The sequence below is a fragment of the Columba livia genome, chromosome 15, assembly GCF_036013475.1.
Source record: "Columba livia isolate bColLiv1 breed racing homer chromosome 15, bColLiv1.pat.W.v2, whole genome shotgun sequence".
NCBI classification, from domain to species: domain Eukaryota; kingdom Metazoa; phylum Chordata; class Aves; order Columbiformes; family Columbidae; genus Columba; species Columba livia.
Genome location: NC_088616.1, coordinates 14019004 through 14038210, shown reverse-complemented (window position 1 = coordinate 14038210; position 19207 = coordinate 14019004). Strand labels below are relative to the sequence as shown.

General features: G+C 56.3%; 2 protein-coding genes across 8 annotated transcripts in view; one reads left to right on the top strand and one right to left on the bottom strand.

Annotated features, from left to right (window-relative positions):
- Positions 1 to 434: 434 nt before the first annotated feature.
- Positions 435 to 12195, top strand: SLC29A4 (solute carrier family 29 member 4). Of its 2 annotated transcripts, XM_005504504.4 has the most exons (13): positions 435 to 683; positions 955 to 1121; positions 2051 to 2126; positions 5820 to 5989; positions 6656 to 6787; positions 6891 to 7004; positions 7085 to 7213; positions 7829 to 7903; positions 8275 to 8540; positions 8627 to 8762; positions 8998 to 9185; positions 9458 to 9698; positions 9775 to 12195. In XM_005504504.4, exons 4-13 carry the CDS (start codon positions 5830 to 5832, stop codon positions 9915 to 9917), a joined length of 1584 nt encoding a protein of 527 aa, XP_005504561.1. In that variant the 5' UTR covers positions 435 to 683; positions 955 to 1121; positions 2051 to 2126; positions 5820 to 5829; the 3' UTR covers positions 9918 to 12195. The 2 variants fall into 2 exon arrangements, with proteins under 2 accessions (XP_005504561.1, XP_064887498.1); XM_065031426.1 differs by lacking the exons at positions 435 to 683; positions 955 to 1121; positions 2051 to 2126 and adding an exon at positions 3580 to 3771.
- Positions 12196 to 13469: 1274 nt separating this feature from the next.
- TNRC18 (trinucleotide repeat containing 18) overlaps positions 13470 to 19207 on the bottom strand; it is a 55864-nt gene continuing 50126 nt past the window's right edge. For all 6 annotated transcript variants that reach the window (XM_065031418.1, XM_065031417.1, XM_065031420.1 and 3 more), the window contains 7 exons: positions 18952 to 19060; positions 17883 to 17999; positions 17438 to 17602; positions 15830 to 17124; positions 15266 to 15502; positions 14720 to 14794; positions 13470 to 14176 (listed from right to left, as the gene is read on the bottom strand). In XM_065031418.1, the coding sequence (XP_064887490.1) occupies positions 13970 to 14176; positions 14720 to 14794; positions 15266 to 15502; positions 15830 to 17124; positions 17438 to 17602; positions 17883 to 17999; positions 18952 to 19060 (2205 nt within the window). In that variant the 3' untranslated portion in view covers positions 13470 to 13969. The remainder of the gene's footprint in view (positions 14177 to 14719; positions 14795 to 15265; positions 15503 to 15829; positions 17125 to 17437; positions 17603 to 17882; positions 18000 to 18951; positions 19061 to 19207) is intronic.

The window sequence follows — 19207 nt, the reverse complement described above, 5'->3', positions numbered from 1 at the left end:
AATGCAGAGGCTGTGGGTATCCTCTCTGGGTTTCTCCTGCTCTCCCAGGCTGGTTTAGCTGATTTGAGGGTGGGAGAGATGCACAGAGTCACCCTTGCAGGAAAATTGGGGCATTCATGTGGAAGAAGTTGGTCCTTGGCCTCAGGATGAGAGCTGGGCACCCCAAAGCTGATGTCCTCATCCCTACCTTAGCCCCTGCATCTCCCCAGAGCCCTTAAACCCAGTTAATCCCCGTGGCCTCCAGTGCTGAGCTCCTGCCAGCACCGGGGACTTCTGTTTGCCTGCAATAGGATTGTGACAAACCACTTGCATTGACCAAATTCCCCAGCTACTCCCTGTTTCTTGCAGGCCCCGATAATCCCCCAAGTGTGACTCCAGCCGAGCGACAACCTCCCTGTTTAATCCCCATGGTCTCTATGCAAAGCCAGCGCTTCAGAGGATGCTCCTGGTGCCGGCACGGGATGCTCGGGCAGTATTGTGAGCAGACTCTGGGGAAGGATGTGAAGGCTGCGATGCTGTTTAAAGGAGTTTTCCAAGAGAGAGTTGCAGGCTTGGGAACGGCTTCCCCTTCCCGTGAAGTATAGAGGTGGATGCACAGTGCTCCCAGGCACACTGAGCACCAGGGTTGGGGGGACCCAGATGTTTCATCCCTTTGCTGGGTCCCTAAAGCTCAGTGATCCCAGGTACAGCATCACCCACTGCAGCTGGTGTGGAGGGGACTGGTATTGGGCACAGAAAGCACGGGGAGCTCTGGCAGGGTGAGCACGGTTTGGTTAAGGAGCTGAGTTGTGTCACTCCTTAACCAAGGGACAGCTCGTGGCTGTGTCCACTGGGATGGGGACAGCAGGGACAGGCTCTTCCTGCGGTCCCCAAGGGTTTAAAACTGTGTTTTTTGGCAGTGTGGTGGGATACAAACACCTGCAAAGTCTCTCCTTCCTCTCACCTCTGCAACAGCAATGATTGGAAAAACGTGACTCCACTGGAAGGGTGAGAACAAACCCACGATACGGGAGATTTCTGGACACCATCCTAATCTGACATCTCTGAGCTAAATGAATCAGCAGCGTCTTATTCCAGCCAGCAGGATTAATCAGTGTTCGACCAGGCTCTGGGAAAGCGAGGTAAGGCTCTGAGCAGCGCGGAGCCGTGGCGAGGCAGCCGCGGGGTGTTAGCTGGCTCAGGGAGCCGAGCAAATCCCCCCTTGTAATCCAGCAAACGCTGCCGGGATGCACCCGCTTGTGCCGGGAGCCGTGGGATGGCAGGAAAAGGGGAGAAGGCAAAAATACCTCCAAAAAGCTGTGGTTTGGGCAAGGGATGCTCTGTGGTCCATGGCGTTGGATGTGAGGGTGCAGGGAGAGAGCCGAGGATGGGGCTTGTGCGTGCGGGATGTCCCTTCTGCCGTGGGGACCGGGGTATCTGGACCTGCTTCACCCCATCGCAGTTGGAGCAGCGCGCCTGGCAGGTTTTCCTGGCTGGTAAAGTGGGTCAAGCAGAAACCCAAGGAGCATCCGAGCTCAACAACCGTGAGCCAGCTGCATCAAAGCTGAATTATTCAGGGCTGGCTTAAAAAATTGAAGAGCCCAGCAAGATTCAGGGAGAGCCCAGCTCATGGAACTTCCCCCATGTCCCTGTTGGGCAGAGGCGGCTCAGCCTGCCCATGCTTGGGGGCACCTAAGCCCCATCACCAACACATGGGCCTGGTTCTTTGGGAGAATGGATGGCGTTTCCTCCATTTGGCATGGGGGAAGCCCTGGGAGAAGTTGACCCTGATGGATTAATCTCCCTGTGGTCAGCTATAGCCTTCCCAAACCGTAGCAGTGTCCTCTGGTACCCCAGCATGGGCCCCTTGCACCAATAGCAGAAATAGCTGAAAGGGACCCCCTTTGTCCCCCAAAATTGGGATCAAGAGATCATGTGATTTTTAGACAGGATGGTAAAAGTCAGAAGCTTTGCTACGAGGTGTTTGGTCGCAGCGTCTCCCTGCAGCTCAAGGACCACCAAGTGCGCTTGGGAGCTGAGATGCCCCCCCTGAGCTCGGTCACTTTTACAGGACAACCCCCCGGCTCTGGAGCCAGGACTTCAAGATGGGGAGAACCGGCTCCTGAGGAGAATCCCTGCAGAAGGCGGTGAGTAACGCTGCCTGGCAAGTGCCAAGACAGCGGAGCCTCGCTGGCGAGCTGGGAAAAGGCAAGCGCATGTATGCTTCAGCTCGTCCTGCTGTTCTATAAAACACTCGCAGTGTCTGGGTGCCAACCTGGGGATTCCTGCCACAGACACCCTGTTTTCTTAAATTTCCAAGGTACCTGGAAAGGGGTGATGGGGTCTGGTGTAGGGTGAGGGGATGTACCCCAGGAGGAGTGAGGTGTTCTGTGATTTCATGCAGTGCCTTGTTGTAAACCTGGCCAAAACAAGCAGCCCAAAAAATCCCCCCCTTGCACTAGTGCACTGAGCTTTGTGGGTGCTCAGCTAAGGGCGAGCGGGGAGCTGAGCCCCTGGCTCTGGGCAGAGCTCAGCGCAGCAGTCTGCTTTGCTCCGAGCCAAATTCTGGCTATTTCAGCCAAAGAGAAAAGATGGAAATTTCCACCTGGCCTGTTTTCCTGCCTGCAATGAATTTGTGGGAGCCCCTGTGCTCAACCCGGCAGAAGGGCGGCTGAGGGGGGCACAGCCGTTTTTGTCTCTGATTTCCTCTGGTGTGAGCAGCAGCAGCAGCGCATCCCCCAGCCCCGCACGCTGATTTATCCAAGGCAGCATTTATTGACTGCAAGGAGATTGTAATTCACAGCCTGGAGCGCTGCAGCCAGGGGTGGTACCTCTCCCCTTCCCGCTGCCGCCATCGCCATCCTCCCACCCCCGGGGGGAAAAGCCCAGAAAGGCTGGTCCCCCAGGGCTGTCACCTGGCTGGGGGCGGGGGGGGGGGCACCTGCTGTGTGTCTCCTGTTCATGCTTTGATGCTCCTGTGAGAAAACCTGACAGTGTCAGCTCCCTGTTGTATCTTCTGCAGCCTTGGCCAGCTCACTCAGCTTGGGAGGTGCCTGGAGCACCCTCCTTGGGGACAAACATCCCCTCCCAGGACAGATGTTCCCATTGCCCCATGCTGTTGGTTCTCTTCTGCTTCCAACCCCTGGTTATGTTGGGGAGCAGAGAATCCCTCCACTTGCTTCTCTGGGGGGATTGCTGCATTCTGTTAGCTGGAGCTGTCATCCATCCATCTGTCCTATCCGTCCATCCTTCTGTCCATCCATCTATTCTTCTGTCTGTCCGTCCATGGGACAGCTCATGCTGACCCCATTGGCCTCGTTTGCAGGATGGGCAGGACCCTGTCCTTGCAAAGCTCATGTCCCCAGTGACATTCCCAGGGATTTCATCTTAATTAATATCTCTTTGCAATTAGCTCCAGGCCTTTGAAACCCCTCCTAGGCGGTGCCTATAGGCAGTACCTATAGACAGGGCTCTACATGTGCTCTGTTCATTGGAAAAACCTTTCCTGCGGCCCCCGAGGGAGGCTCGGGGAGCCCCATCTCCCGGTGCGCACCCCCGGGAGGGGGCGGAGGAGGAGTGAAGGGAGGCGGGAGGACGCGGGGGGGCGGGCGGCAGCGCCGGGGCCGCCTCTGCTCCTCGCTCGCAGCCGCCGCACTCGCTCCGGCCTCCCCCCGGCTCCGTGTCCCCCCCGCTCCCCCGGCGGACGCTCCGCCATGGCGGGGCCGGGGCCCGGCGGGCGCTGAGCGGGGCGGGCGCAGCGCGGATGCCGCAGAACGGCCGCGGCGGAGCCAGGTAAGAGCCGCCGCCGACCTGTTGGGCATGGCCGGGACCGCGGGGGGCGAGGTGGCTCCCGCGACCCCCCCACTGCCCTCCCCGGCTCCCCAGCGTCCTCCCCCGGGCGCGGCCGGACTGGGTTTCCTCCTCCCTCCCTCCCTCCTGCAAGATGCTTCTCCTTCACCCCCAGGACGGGGGTTATTAAATTACCCGTTGTTTATTGCAACTTCGCTGCTCCCAAGATGTCGGGGACCCTTTTGCCAGAGCAAAAATCGTTCCTCCGCGCTGACGGGGGGGTCTGCGGTGCGCGGGGGTCACTCAGCACTGGGGTGCAGAGGGGATGGGGTCCCCCGCTCTGTCCAGCCTTGCGGGTGCCCTGTCCCCGGGTTGAGACCTCCCAGCCCTGGCCATGATGGAGGACACCCCCCCCCCCCAGTTTCCACCCTGTGGCCACAGGGACAGCAAGGCCTGAGTCCCCTCCCGCGTAGACAGGTGTAAATCCAAAGGGAGGGGAAAATCTGATTTACCGTGGCTCAGGGATGCGCGGAGCAGGCGAGACAGATGGGTGCTGGAGCACTGGTCCAGCACCGGAGCCGTGCAGAACATCTTGCTCTGCTCCCAGCTCCACAGCATCAAGAAGTTTGGGCCACAGCAGGTACGGGGTGTTTCCAGACAGCATGTTCTCCAGCTGGGATCTCTGCTGGGGAAAAAACCCTGCAACAGGCTTTCCCAGCATCCTGAGAGATGCTTCTCACTGGGTTTTATTGCCTGGGGTAGCATCAGGCATAGGAGGATGCTCGGTGGAGGGGATCACAGCCAGCTCCTCCATGACTGATGGGGTGGAGCAGTGTCCGCAGCCAAAATGTGTTCCGCGGGGTTGTTTTGCCTGATCTGGGATGAGGGGTCGTGGTGCAGGACCCCAGCCTGGTCCTGTCCAGGCCTCTGCACAACCTCGGTGCTGTGGCAGCGCTGCTCAGTGCCCCCGGTCCCTGCAGCGAGCAGATACGTTTTAGGCTCTAGGGTTGTGTTTGTATGGGCCATGGGCACCACATTTGCCCCCAACCCAGGGGTCCCCCAGCATCCCACCCATCCTGGCAGCCAGGGAGATGCTGGGAAACCTCTCTGCTCCTACAAATGCTACATCTGGCAGGGAGACCAGAGAAATCACTGTAATTGATTTTTCTTCCCTTGCCTGCCTCAACCTGCTGCCTTGGAGGTGATTTGCCCCCCCTAGGCCGGTCGGGTGGTGGGCACAGGGGCAGGCTGGCATCTAGCAACTGGTGCCGGTAATACTGAGTGACCCCTCCCCAGGGCCTGTGATGGGATGGCCCTAGGGGGTTAAACCATGTTTTGGGTGGCTCTGGTAGGGTCACTGGAGGATGCCATGTGTTTTGGGAGCTCAGTTTGGGATGCATTTGGTGTGGAACCTCTCGGCTGTGCTGCTGGGGTCTCTCTGGCAGCATTTTGAGCATCTCCCTACTGTGCCATGGCCCCTTGGAGAAGCAGATCCAAAATGTTTGCCTTAAAAGCTGGGTAGCATCTCATCCTCTCCCAAAAAGGCTGCAGGAGTGTGCCTGCCCAGGCTGGTGGTTTTGTCCCAGCTCCAGGCAGCAGAGATGCTGAAAAAAGGGCATAAACCAGAGTAAGCATGTGCTGCCTATGGAGAGCAAGGGCTTCCCGAGGCAGATGGGATCTTCCCCAGCAGCTGTCCTCCATCAGTGGTTTTCACCCATTAATTTCTCTAATTGCCCTTGGAAAGTGCGATGGCATTTGGCATCGGAAGCATCACGGTGAGGTGTTGAGCGGGGCTGGGGTAAGTGCTGTGCCGTGGAGGAGGTTTCCACAGACCCCCTGATCACCACTTACCGCCCCAAACTCCTGCCCAGTGGGTCAGGGGATCCCACTCTGCTCCGGGAAAATATCTTTCCAGGTGGAAACACAGGAGCTGCAGTGGTGTGGTGGGGTGACTAAGGCTCAGGGCCAACCACATGCCATCCATCCCTTGCAGACGCCTGGCATCACCCCCAGGGGACAATCCCCAGGGGTGTCACTATTCTCCTTCCCAGGCCAACCACGATGGGCTCAGTGGGAGCCGAGCGCTTCAAGGAGCTGAGCCCGGCGGGGACGCCGGAGGGGAACGTGGTGATGAGCTTCAGCTTCGACAGCTACCAGCTGGAGGAGGACGAGCTGCAGCGGGGCAGCCAGGCCAAGGGCGTCCTCACCTTCATGGAGCCGGGTGAGAGCAGATGCCACCCCAGCCACAGCCAGGACCTGCGTTCCTGCTGCTTTCCCACCCATTTAGGAGCTTCCTGGGATGGGTTTAATAGCCACAAATGGCCTGAAATGCCATTAAAATGCCTAATGCCTTTTTTTTAGAGCTGTTTGTACCCACGTGAGGTGCACAGCATCCCGTGGCAGCAGGCTCTGCACCTTGGCAAGGAGCTGAGGGTTCATGCCCTGGCTCTCCTGCCCAGCTCACCCCAATCCTGCAGCTTCACCCTGCAGGGCTCAGGGATGCTCCCAGGATTTCCCCCAGCCCTGTTCTGCATCCTGGGGCATTCTTGTCCCTCTCCAGCCCCTCCTGTGCCTTGGCTTTGCTGGTTACCTGCACTGCTTGGCTTTCAGGTTGTTTGGCTGCTGTCAAAACTCATCAGCACCCGAATCCTGTGTGTTTTCCTTCCTCCTGCATCTTGTTGAAATGCTTTTATGTAGGGAAGGAGTTTCTTGGTGCTGGAGCTATTTATCTGTGAGAGCTGGGGGGTGTTGGTGACCCCCCCTCATTTGCCATGAAGGATGTGGGACCACCACTCATCGCCTCACAGCTGGGGTCTGCTGCAGGTCCCTTGGGTGCAGCAGTGCCACTGTCATTACTTTTTCCATTTTCTTTCCCCTTTTGGGGCAGTTTCTGAGGATCCTGAGCCCCAGGATCGCTACCATGGGATTTACTTCGCCATGCTGCTGGCTGGGGTGGGATTTCTTCTGCCGTACAACAGCTTTATCACCGATGTGGACTACCTGCACCACAAATACCCAGGTAGGTCTCCAGCAGCTGCAGCACCTGCCAGCCACCCCAAACCCGGGGAGACCTTGGCCACGCTTCCAGGGGAGCCGATCGCCCATCACCTGCCTCTCCGCAGGGACCTCCATTGTCTTTGACATGAGCCTCACCTACATCCTGGTGGCCTTGGTGGCCGTCATCCTCAACAACGCGCTGGTGGAGCTGCTGAGCTTGCACACCCGGATCTCCGTGGGTGAGTGGGGGTCCCCACGCCCATTGACAGTGCTGGCCCCACGCTAGGCCCCCCTCTCCACCTCCATCTCCCACCCGCAGGTTATCTCTTCGCCCTGGGGCCTCTGCTCTTCGTCAGCATCTGCGATGTCTGGCTGGAGCTCTTCACCCGCAGGCAAGCCTACGCCATCAACCTGGTGGCTGTTGGGGTGGTGGCCTTTGGATGCACAGGTATGTGGGATGGTGGCCACGCTGGGACAAGCACAACCCTCAGATGGGGGTGGGAAAACAGCCCCATCCCCAGGAGCTGCAGTCTCTTGGGTCAACCTCCTGTTCCCATCACTATATAAAATGAATAGATGAGGTTCTCAAGGACGGGGGTTAGCACCAGGGTTGGGTTAATGGTTGAACTCCATGATCTTGAGGGAGTCTTCCAACCAAAATGATTTAATGATTTTATAAACTGACCCTCATGTCCCTGCTCCATGCCTTCCACCTCCATCCAGGCATCGTGGGATTGACCAGGGCCACCAGCACCAAACTGTGCATTGATCCCTAACACCACCGATCTGGGCCACCATGATGGCTTTGCTGTCTGGGCCACCATGGTGGCTTCCCAGACCCCTGCACTTGGTGGCCACTCCTGGTGGGAACAGCCATGGTGGGGCATCCAGGAAGGGCAAAAAGCCCCCCAGCTTTTGGGGCAAGAAGGCTTTGGGCACTGCATTGGCTGTTCGGGAAGGGTGCAGCTCCAGGGTGGGTCCACACTGGGGTTTATTCCCCCCACCCGGCATTTCGGCTGCAGCAATAATCCCTCCCTCTCCCCTTGGCGCGTCTCTCCTGAAGTGCAGCAATCCAGCTTCTACGGCTACACGGGGCTGCTGCCCAAGCGCTACACACAGGGCGTGATGACGGGCGAGAGTAAGTACCTGCATCTGCATCCACGTTCAACTGTGTGGGACCCCCAGGGGACCCTCCTCTAGTGTCACCCATGGCCCTGGTGAGTCACACCCAAGGCCCTGCTGTCTTGGTAGATCATGGATATCCCCGGATGATCCCCAGCAAACCAGGGTGTTTAATGGTTTGTAAATCACTTGTGAGACCTAGTGGGACACGTCAAGCTGGGGGTGGGGGTGTCTGCCAGGAGCTGTCTCTGCTGCCCCCCCCCAAAAAGTCCCTGTTTGTAGCTACTCCACAGCTGGAGGTATCACAATATGGTGGGGGGCTGTTGGGGGTCCCCAGGCCATGGGGCTCGGCAGGACCCGGTGCCAACAGCTTTCCTGTGCCATCAGGCACCGCTGGGGTCATCATCTCACTCAGCCGCATCTTCACCAAGCTGCTGCTGTCAGACGAGAAGGAGAACACGGTCATCTTCTTCTTCATCTCCATCAGCATGGAGCTGACGTGCTTCATCCTCCACCTCCTGGTGAAGCGCACCCGCTTCGTCCGCTATCACACCGCCTGCTCCCGCAAGGGTGACCCCGAGACCCGGGGGGCCGGTGACTGCGGGACGGGTTACCGCGTCCACCACGATGTCACTGCCGAGGATGTCCACTTTGTAAGCCAGGGGTGGGTTTCCTTGCTGCCTCCTGGGGTCTCTCTCCCCACTGGAGCTCAGTGCTGGTGTCCCCTCTGCTCCACCAGGAGAACCGGTCCCGGGGACAGCCCAGCTCCCCGCGGGGCAGCCCAGGCCCCGAAGCCGAGCTGGCTGGCAGTGGCACCTACATGCGCTTTGATGTCCCTCGGCCCAAAATCAAGAGGAGCTGGCCCAGCTTCAGAGGTGCGTGGTGGGCTCAGGGAAGGGGGTGGGGTGAGGCAATTTTGCAGCATTTTGTGGGGCAAAGGGAGCGATTGGTGACCTGGGGCTTTGAGGAAGGGTCGTTCCCTTCTCAACACACCTAAAAACATGGGGCAGTCACATCTTTGGAAGCCACCCTTGGGGTGCAGGCAAGACTTTGGGGCTCTGCAAGGGTGGGCTCTGGTTTTGGCTAAACCATGCTGCCTGTCCCCGCCAGACATGCTGCTCCACCGCTACGTCGTGTCCCGGCTCATCTGGGCCTACATGCTCTCCATCGCCATGACCTACTTCATCACGCTGTGCCTCTTTCCCGGCCTGGAGTCGGAGATCCACAACTGCACGCTGGGGGAATGGCTCCCCATCCTCATCATGGCCATCTTCAACCTCTCTGACTTTGTCGGCAAGGTAGGAGGGAGGCCAAGGGGTAACGTGTCCCCTCCACCACTGCCTCCTAGTTTTGTGTCCTCTTTCAAAGCCACTTGGCTTTGCAAAGGGTCATCTCCACCCCATGGGTATCTAACCAGCGTGAGGTTGCTCACTGGCGTGGCCAAACCTGAGCTCCTGCAGCAGATGGTCTTTCCACCATCTCGTCTTCTGCTTTCTGCCGCATTTTGGGCACCGTGTTCCCCTCCCCAGCCTCCTCACTTCTCCAGCACAGTCTCTGCCCCTCTCTGCAGATCCTGGCTGCCCTGCCCTACGACTGGAGGGGGACCCACCTTCTCATCTACTCCTGCCTCCGCGTGGTCTTCATCCCCCTCTTCATCATGTGCGTCTACCCCAACGGGAAGCCCACGTTTGGCCACCCTGCCTGGCCCTGCATCTTCTCCCTCCTCATGGGCATCACCAACGGCTACTTCGGCAGTGTCCCCATGATCCTGGCCGCTGGGAAAGTGAGCCCCGAGCAGCGGGAGCTGGCAGGTAGGACCAAGCCCTCTCATGGACCCAAACGTGGGGTGGCCAGAGCACCCTAACCCCCCCTTGTCCCTTCCCGCAGGGAACACCATGACTGTGTCCTACATGACGGGCTTAACGCTGGGCTCGGCTGTGGCGTATTTTGCCTACAGCCTTACCAGTACATCCCACAGTACCTGTTTCTACACAGAGATCTCCAACGGCTCCTTCACGTCGGGGTACTGAGTCCCGGGGCGGGGTGAGGGGGACAAGATGGGACCTGCTTCCCACCATGGTCCCCATCACCCCACTTGGCCCATGACCCTCCTTGGGGGTGGGGGCCTGGAGCCAGGAAGCTGCCCCAGGATGGATAAGGACTGGCATCCCAATGGCTGGGACATTCCCAAACAGCCTGTACTGCCTAGCCAGGGCCGCTTCTTGGGGTGACATTCCTCCCCCACCCAGGGACAGTCCCTTTGCCCTTGGGGGCTTGCCCATCAGTGATGTGCAGCTGTCCAGTGGAGGCAAGGGACAGGCCTTCTGTTTGAGTCAAGCCATTGCCAGGAGGAAGAAAATACTGCCAAATCCCAAAGGGAACAGGAGCAGCGCTGGGGAGGAGGGTGAGGAAAGGCTGGTGAGGAAGAGGAGGAGCAAGAGCAGACGGAAATGCTCCTTCAGACCCTGGTGGCTTTTGGAAGGTGGGTCTTGACTTTCAGTGATGGTGCTGCAGGTGTTCACCGAGAACGGATTGAAATCATGCAGCCTCCCCAAACATGCCGATTGCTGTGTAAAATACCCAATTCACTTCTGCTAGTTGGAAAAGGTTGGTTTGTGGGTTTTTTATTTTCGGTTGTGTCTTTGCTTTGCCCCCTCCCCAGCTGTGAGAGGGGCAGGGTCTTACCTCTCCCACCCCACCCTGTGGGTCTGCCCCATAGCAACAGGGCAGAGGCCACTGCTGAGCTGCAGGATTTCGTGCAAGGGACTTAAAAGTACTTTTAAGTGTGGACTTTGAGTACTTAAAAGGGGCATGTAAGAAAGATGAGGACAGACTTTTTTTGCAGGGCCTGTTGCAATAGGACAAGGGGTGATGGTTTTAAACTAAAAGAGGGGAGATTCAGGCTAAACAGCAGGAAGAAATTTTTTATAATGGTGGTGAGAGCCTGGCCCATGTTGGCCAGAGAGGTGGTAGATGAACCATCCCTGGAGACATCCCAGGCCATGCTGGACGGGGCTCTGAGCAACCTGAGCTGGTGAAGATGTCCCTGCTCATGGCAGGGGGGGCACTGGATGCCTGTGAAGGTCCCTCGAACCCAAACTACTCTATGATTCTGTGATTCTAAATGAAGTTGATGCCAGATTGTCTTTGCCTGATCGTGAGCTTTGCCACTGGCGCCACAGGCTGGGCTGGCAAACACAGGGCGCTGCCTGCCCTGGGGGGCTCGCGGTGCCTCTTGTGCTGCTCCCCTTCCCCAGCGTACCCTCTGTCACCTGGGGCAGCCGGACTTGCCCCCGGGTCACACCAAACCCCTGCAACCTGCTGCCAAAACAAGACCTGCGCTGGATGAACGGGCTGAGCAGAGCAGGATCTCCAGAAGGTGCCACCACCAGAGGTTGCTGCTTATTTTTGGGACCAGTGGCACCTCGCTGTGCCAGGAGTCGGCGACCGTCACCTCCCAAGGACGCGAAGCCCAAGGGCTGGAGATGGCAGGAGCAGGAGCTCCAGGCCCAGCACCCCCACCAGCACCGCAGATCTCACCCAGCCAAGCCCCAGCCTGGGTGAGGTGCAGCTCATAGCAAAATGAGCAAATCCAGCATTTCAAGCCCCAAAATGTCATTCTGGGAGGGGTACAAGAGTCGCTGTGACTGTGGCTGCAGGGGAATAATGTGCAGCTCCTGCCCCACAGGCCCCGGTGAGTGGACAGTGCCCTGCTCCAGGGCCCCAGCCTGTCCCTTGGTGCCACCTCGCAGGGGGACAGACAGACAGACGCTTCCCAGAGAGTGATACAGCGCCTGGGTCGGGTCTTTTCCCAAACACGAGGTGGGCGCTGAGCCAAAAACTGATCATTGCCACCGAGGGGAGCAAAACCTCGCAGTCAGGACAAGCGAGACAAAGAAAGATGCAGCGTTGAGTTGAGCTTTTTTTTTTTCAATTAATTTTCTTTTTTTTTTTTTATGAAAAAAGATCACACGGAGTTCTCCAACAAACAGAATGCCAAAAAAATTGTCTTAAACAAAACAGAAACAAAACAAAACAACAAAAAAAAAAGACAAAAACCTGGCTCTCCTTTCCTCTCGATTGTCTGAAATATCCTTGTGTTCCATAGAAGGCAGTGGGTTTTAAGTGCTTTCTATTTAACATTAGCATAAAATCTCTCTCTCGCGCGCTCTCTCTCGCTCTTTAAAATATGCTCACACAATTTGCTTCTAGACGTACAGTACACTTCGAGCGTGGGGGGTGTGCCTGTTCCCAGATCATTTACAATCACAATCCAACAGGAAATAAAAAATAATATTCTAAACGTCAGACTGTGTTAATTTCTGTCTTTTTTTTTCTTTTTTTTTTTTTATAATTTCATAATTTTTTTTTCACAGTTTTAAAAAGTTTATATTTATATATATATATTTATATTTATATTTATAATTAAAAAGTTGAATCCATTTAAAGACTTATAATACAGGAGGGCTAAAGAGTCTTTTGGTACATTAAAACTGTACAGGCTAGAACCGTCACTATCCGAGGCGGCGGTGGCCCGCGGTGGAGATGGTACGAGCTCAGCACCATGTGGTTCATTTAAAGGACGAGTGGGTAACTTCATGAGGGAGGGAAATTCTCCCCCACGCCCCGTCCTCCAGCCCCTTCTAAGCAGCCGGTAGCAGGGCGGATAGTTCCCAATCTGTCCTTGTCACAAGTGTGTCCCCACCGGAGCCCGGGCCGAGCTCTGTCCCAGCGATCTGTAGTGCGAGTCGGTAGCTGTGAAGATCAGTGCGTCTCTTGGAGGTTGTTTTTTTTTGATTTATTTTTTTATTTTAAGTGCAAGGATGGTGCATTGCTGCGTGGTTCTCCTCCGGTGTCCCCTCCAGCCCGCTGTAACCCTGGTGGTGACGCCACGGCTCCGGCGTGGGCCCGGGGAGCGAGACGGTGGGTCAGCGCCGCAGGGGGGTGGGGAGGCGATGGTGACGGCTCTCCGGGAGCCATGGGGACGTTGGACGGCTGGATGGAGCACGCTGGACGCTCCCCTCCCCAAGGTGGCAGCGGGGCTCTGGCTGTGGCAACGCCGCAGGCAGGCATGGCTGGGCTTCACGCTCTGTCCCTGGTTCCTTCAGACGAGGGGCAAGGGCGCCCCAGCAGCTCCGCACCTCTGCTCAGGTATGGAGGGTAAAGCTGGGCGAGGGATGGCAAAATCCAACGGGCTGTGGTCTCCTCTGCTCCAAGCACCCAGCAGCAGCTTTTCCCAGTTACTTCCTTCCCCTCTTCACTGCACGCTCCAAGATGAGCTCTTTGTTTGCCACCTTGCTCCCCCTAAGCACCTTTGCAGGGCAGAGGGATGGGGAAGGTGGGTTTAGACTGTTTGTTCGAGGCAGCAGGAAGGCAGCATTCCAGACTGGATGTTGGCTTGTCTTTCACCCGGCTCCTCCCAGCACAGAAGGCCTCTTCTGCCATCTTGGTGCTGGGGCCATCTCTGCCCCTCCATGCTCCACAGCCCGGCCAGGGGCCTCCAGGGAAAAGGAACCGCAAAAAGGCGCTGAGAGGATCGAGACGAGACGCTGAGAGAGACTCATCTCCTTTCTCTTTCACCCTGTCCTTCCTAAAGGGTCATGCGAAACTAAGCAGGAAAGGGAATATAAGGACGGAAAGGAGCGTATGCAGAAGGCTAGCGGGTGTCCCTCCACGTACAGGCGGCTTCCAAGTTACTGATGGGGACAAATGACACAAAAGGGATCCCTCCTGCCGGGGGGGTCCCGCTGGTGAAATGATCACGAGACCCATGTGCTTTCCTGGACCAAAAGGAGGAAGGGAGAAGTTGATCAAGTGTCACCTTACTTAAAGCCACTTCCAGAGGAGCCTTGGGGTTCAAGCAGCAGCAGCACCACCACTCAACGGCGTCTTCAAGTCCTGTAACTGCTTCCCCAACCCCTTCTTCAGCTCTCTCCCTCCTCCTCATGTCTCTCGCTCTCTCCTGTCTGTAGTGTGACACAGAAGTCATGAGCATTGAAAGAAACAATCATGTCGTCTGAACAGGCACGTCCTCAGGTTTGTCCCGTCCCTTCCCAGGGGGTGGCATGTGTCCCCTGGGCAGTCAACAGATGACAGGGACCCCGTCGGTGTTGAAGATCATGCCCGTAGTGGGCTCGTAGGTCCCTGCAAGGTAGTAGAGGTCCTCACTGTCTTGGTATTTCTTCGTCTTTAGCATCTGCTCATATTGATCCAGACCAACAACAAGACACTTATGTGAGATGGTCTGGACATCGTTTTCATCCACGTGAGAGGACTGGTAGAGGGCTCGCTGCATTACAGAACAGGAGGAGGGAGATGGAAAGAGAAGGAGCAATTAGATCTCACAGCATTTACAGCATCAGCTTCAATATACAGGAAAAACATCTATCGCAACTGGCCAGGGCTTGTGCTCACACTTGAGCAGAACTCCCCACACATCCCCACCACCAGCCCCGGGGAGGGACACTGCGAATCTGCGTGGACAGAGCACTAAACCTGAGACCTTGTGCCTGCTCAGCTCTTGCTGATGGGAACGCCACAGCCGCCGAACACAAGGGCAGGGGAATACAGCAGCTAGGAGTCCGTCATCCTCACATCAAGGATGCAAATGCAAAGATGGGTGCTGGATACCGGCCTCTCTGTTCCTCCCAACACCCAGCACCTGCCGCTACTCCCACCCTCACGAAAAATACCCATCCAAAGTCCTGGGCACTGCAGACTCAGCAGCTGAGACAAAATACAAGAGCCAGAGAAGCTCAGGGGGCATTTCGCCAGCAGCAGTTGTTATGGTGTCCCCAGCATTCCCGCCCAGCCCTCTTCCAACCTCACCAACCTCCATAAAGTCCTTCCTCTGGTTGGATGCCTGCAAAGCTGTGGACAGACTCCTGCCCGATTTCTGATCCCAGCGCTGTGCCCAAGTGGAAAAGAGAAAACAGAAATGAAAAGCAGGTCAAATAGTTGCTTTTCCATGCTATCCCCTCCACACGTGCCTTTACAACTTCAGCTGCTGTCCAGTCATTGGTAATAAACACTAAGGCCCTACTGTAACCCACACTGCACATGTGTGCAAAATTCAGTGTTTCTGAGCACCAGGCCAGTTATTCTTACATTGTAAAAAGACTTGATCTGGCTCTTGACTCTGTTTTTGGACCACCACAGAAGTCTTTATTTCCTAATGCGATAAAACCCACCCTTCCCCTGCTCAAGGGGTTGTCCACCAGGCTTGTCCACACCACAGGCAGCCCCCACAACATTAAATGATGGGGCCACCCCCATTATGGTACCAGGAAGAAAACGGGCCATGGGTGTTATCCTCATCCTTGGAAACAAAAGGGAGCAAGCAGCTTTGCAGCCCTCTCGGCAAAGGAGACCAGCCTACCTTGCCTTCGTTGAGTTTCTTCCCAGGGTTGGTTTCTTCTGGATGATAAAACCATTTGACTCGGACCACCATGTTGTTCCCCCATGACTCCCACATGCTCTGGATCCGGCCAATGTAGGGCAGGTTGGGGCGGCCGGCTGAGAGGAAAACTGCACAGTCTCCGATGCGGATTATCTCCTTGCCCCGGACGATGGCCTTGTAGAAGAGCTTCCTGGCCTTCCCTTTCATCCCTCGTCTCTGCCAAGAGAAGATCACGCAGGTGAGCAGCCAGAGATCACCCAGGTTTTCCCCACCCACCATTCGCCCTGTCCCACATCCCACCCTTTGGGGTCAGCAGAGCCACAGCATCCACAGATGTTCCCAGAGGACTTGGGGCAGAGGGACACGCCATGCGGGATGGCTCCCCCAGATCTCTCTTAGCAAACTGGAGACCTTGGCTGGGGACGCACACCACGCCAGCAGAGCTTCACCACCCCAGGAGAAGGGAAAGGACACGGGTCAGGGGCACCACAAAGCAAACATCAGCGCCAAGCACTACAGAGCAGTGGGAGAGGCCCTGTTTACCTGTGTGGGTTTCCCAAACCACTTCCACAGCTGCCGTGCAGGAAGGAAAGCAGCGATTTTGGGCCTGTTCTCCACCGACGGCAGCCGCTGGCGCTTGGCCAGCTCCTTGGTGGTGGGCAGGTGGATGCCCTCGCGCTTTTTGGGCCTGCTCTTGTTGCCACTCTGCTGTGGTGCCGGCTGTTGCACCGGCTGCTGCGCCGGCTGTTTCTGGCTCTGAGGGTGGGAGGACGCACGGGATTTCCCTGCCTGCTTGGTTTGCTTGGGTGGGAGGGTTTGCTGCACCGAGGAACTTGGCTGGGCCTCAGCTACTTCGTCATCAGAGCTACAGGAGGAGTCTTCATCTGTAGTGGAGGAGGAAGAAGAGCTGGAGCTCGATGAAGAAGAGGTCGATGAGGCCGAGGAAGAGGAAGAAGAGGAGGATGAAGAGGAGCTGCTGCTAGAAGAGGAAGAGGAGGAGGAGTTGGAGGAAGAGAGAGGGGTGGATGCTCTCGAGCTGGCTGAGCTGCTGTCCTGGGCTTCCCCTTGGTTCTTCTCAGCCTCCTCTTCTCCCTCTGACTCTGAGCTGCTGTCACTGCTGTTGCTCTCAGACTCATCAACGGCTGCTGGAGCTGCTGCCTTTTCCTCCTGGTCCTTTGAAGCCGTGAGGGTCTCCGCGGAGCCATCAAACTTTCCTCCAAAGCTGGCAGGGGAAGGGTCTCCCTCAGCTGCTTTGACTCGGGAAGACTTCTGCTTCCCTTCTGCACCCACTGCAGGGGAATAGCCCAGCCCCAAGAGACTCTTACTGTCTCGGCGACTGGCCAGGTTCGAGTCCTCCAGCATCCTCATCGCCTCCTTCATCTTCTTTGTCTTTGGAGACATCACGCCCTCATGGTCCAGCTTGATCAGGATTTCATTGTCATGCTTCCTCTGAGCCTTGACCATGGTGCCAAACTCCTGCGTCTCTTCTGTGGGACGCCCTTTCTTGGCTTTGCCTTTCGACGCCGAAGCATCGCTGGAGCCAAAGGCCGCCAGCGTTCCCGGGAGATCACTGTAGGGTTCTGTGCCGAGGATGCTGCTGAACACAGCAGGCTGGTAAGCGGGTTGCGGGGGGCTATGCAGCTTAGCGGAGATCTTCATTTTGCTGGCTTTTGACCGCTTTTCCTCTGTGGGGGCAGGAGAGCCTCCAGTCGGTAGCGGTTGGGATTTTCGTGACCCCTTCATGCTTGGCTTGCCCAAGCAGGCTGGCTTCTCTGGGACTGAAGAGGTTACAGGTGAAGATTCAACCTGATCCTTCTCTTCGGGCAAAGCAGCCTCTTCTGCAGAGGGAAGAAACACAAAGGCATGACGGTATCCCTCCAGACAGGCTTCATTAGCTCAGATACAACCAGACACCAGTGCTGACTGGTTTCTGGCCAGGGATGGGTTGTTTCTGACTGCTCAGGCAGCTGAGCCAACCTCCTGCTAACTGTAACCACAGCAGTGTGAGCTGATGCATGGATGCTCTGCATCAAGCAGTGCATCCCTTCCCCTCCAAATCTTGCCGCAGGCAACAGCTCTAACTCGGGGAGAGCAGTAGGGAACTGTGCAAGGACCCTCCCAGCTCCAGATCTGGCAGTGGTGACAACCTACCAGCTTTCGCTTTGACACTTGGCTTTCTCCCTCGGCCTTTGCCTTTTGACACGGGCTCCTCTGACCCCAGCGCAGCTCCCTCTTTCCCTTCTCCAGTGTCTTTGCTGGATTTACGGCTACGGCGCTTGGTGCTGGGCACCAAAAGGGCCGGGGAAGGTTCAGCACCTGGAACAGGTCAAAGAGATTGTCAAATGCAGTCAAATAAAACACATAAAACAGAGATGTGATCCAGGGAATGTATCCCTACCATTTCTGCAACAGGGACTGGGCCTTTTTCCATATGGGTTACATCCCACCCCAGCCTTCATGTCCATAATTGATGGTGCAATCTTTTGTGACTGAAAGTCTGTGAACTCATCCCCAAATCTCAGAAGCAGGTGGCGAGAAACTCCCTACATTTCATTTTGGGAAGCGTCATGCAAAAAAAAAGAACAGCAAAACTTACACTGGATCTTGTAGTCAGGTGGAAGAAGCCGAATGTGAGACAGCGGGATACGTCCCGTGTCCCCATCATCAAACTCTACTGTGATGAGATCAGCATCTTCCTCCAGATCCAGGGCTCCTGTGGGTTGGGGGAGCAGGAGATGGGATCAGGAACAGAGATCAGAGTACAAACCCCCTGTCAGGGAAGTGGGGATGTGGGGGAAGACAGCGATCCTGCACCAGCTCCAAATCATGCTGTCCCCACCTTTCCCAGGTTGCACAGGGACAGCACAGAAGGCTCACTCTGCAGCAGAAAGTCCCTGATAACGCCAAACCAGCTCAGCCAGCATAAAATTTCCCAGTCACCAGCCCTGATCCAGAACGTAACAACCACTCCAGTTTGACTTCCCACCTCTTTCTCCTATTTCCCTATATTCTTGTTGTAATTCACTTGCCTGTTTTCACCGCAGGATCCTTAGGGGTTTTTTTTGACATGCATTTTGTAACTACTCTCAGCAATCACAATTTGCTGCTTTTCCATTTCTCTCTAAGAGAAGCAAGATGTGTTCCCACCCTCCCTTCTTGCACCAGCATCACTGGTCTGTAACTCTTTCCTTTAGTGTAATTCTTCCCTTATACACCTGTTGTGCAACCAAGAGCCCAAAAGCAAGGCCGGCGATGGCAGAATTATCCAGAGCTCTTTAATGGGCTTTTTAATGGGGCCAGATGGGGGTGTATCTGAGGCAAAGCTGTGACTGTGGAGGTGACTTAGAAACCTCCACAACCTCAGAAATCTTTGGTGCCTGGAGTTAATTCTGCCTTTTTGAAGCGTGTTGAATTTCCGTGATATTTTAAGCTCCTAAATTGCTCAGAACTCTTCCCACAAGAGTACACCTCCTGGACCAACAGGATGTTACTAAAACAGCATCATGACTGAGTTGGGCATGACCTGGAGAAGAGGAACAGGCTCTGACCTCCAGGACACCCACAGCAGACCTCAGGGCTTCCCCAGACAAGCCTGAAATCCCTCGGGACATGTAGGACTGAGATAATCCCTGGTTCACAGCACGGAGCAGCCAGGATGGACTCACCTCGGACAACTGTCCCTGGGTAGAGGCAGCGGTACTGCTGGCTCCAGTAGGCTGCAATCCGTGTGCCCTCGGGCAGGAACCGCACTGAAGGTGGTTTCACGTCGATGATCTGCTCAAGGCAAGAGGAAGGCAATTATTGATGTTCCTGGTACCAGCACAGACCAGCCATCCACACCTGGTGTGGAGCAAAGCAGCTCTACAAAAGGTGAGGGACAGTTTCCCTGCCGGCACTTAGGACCAGTGCCCACTGTCAGTG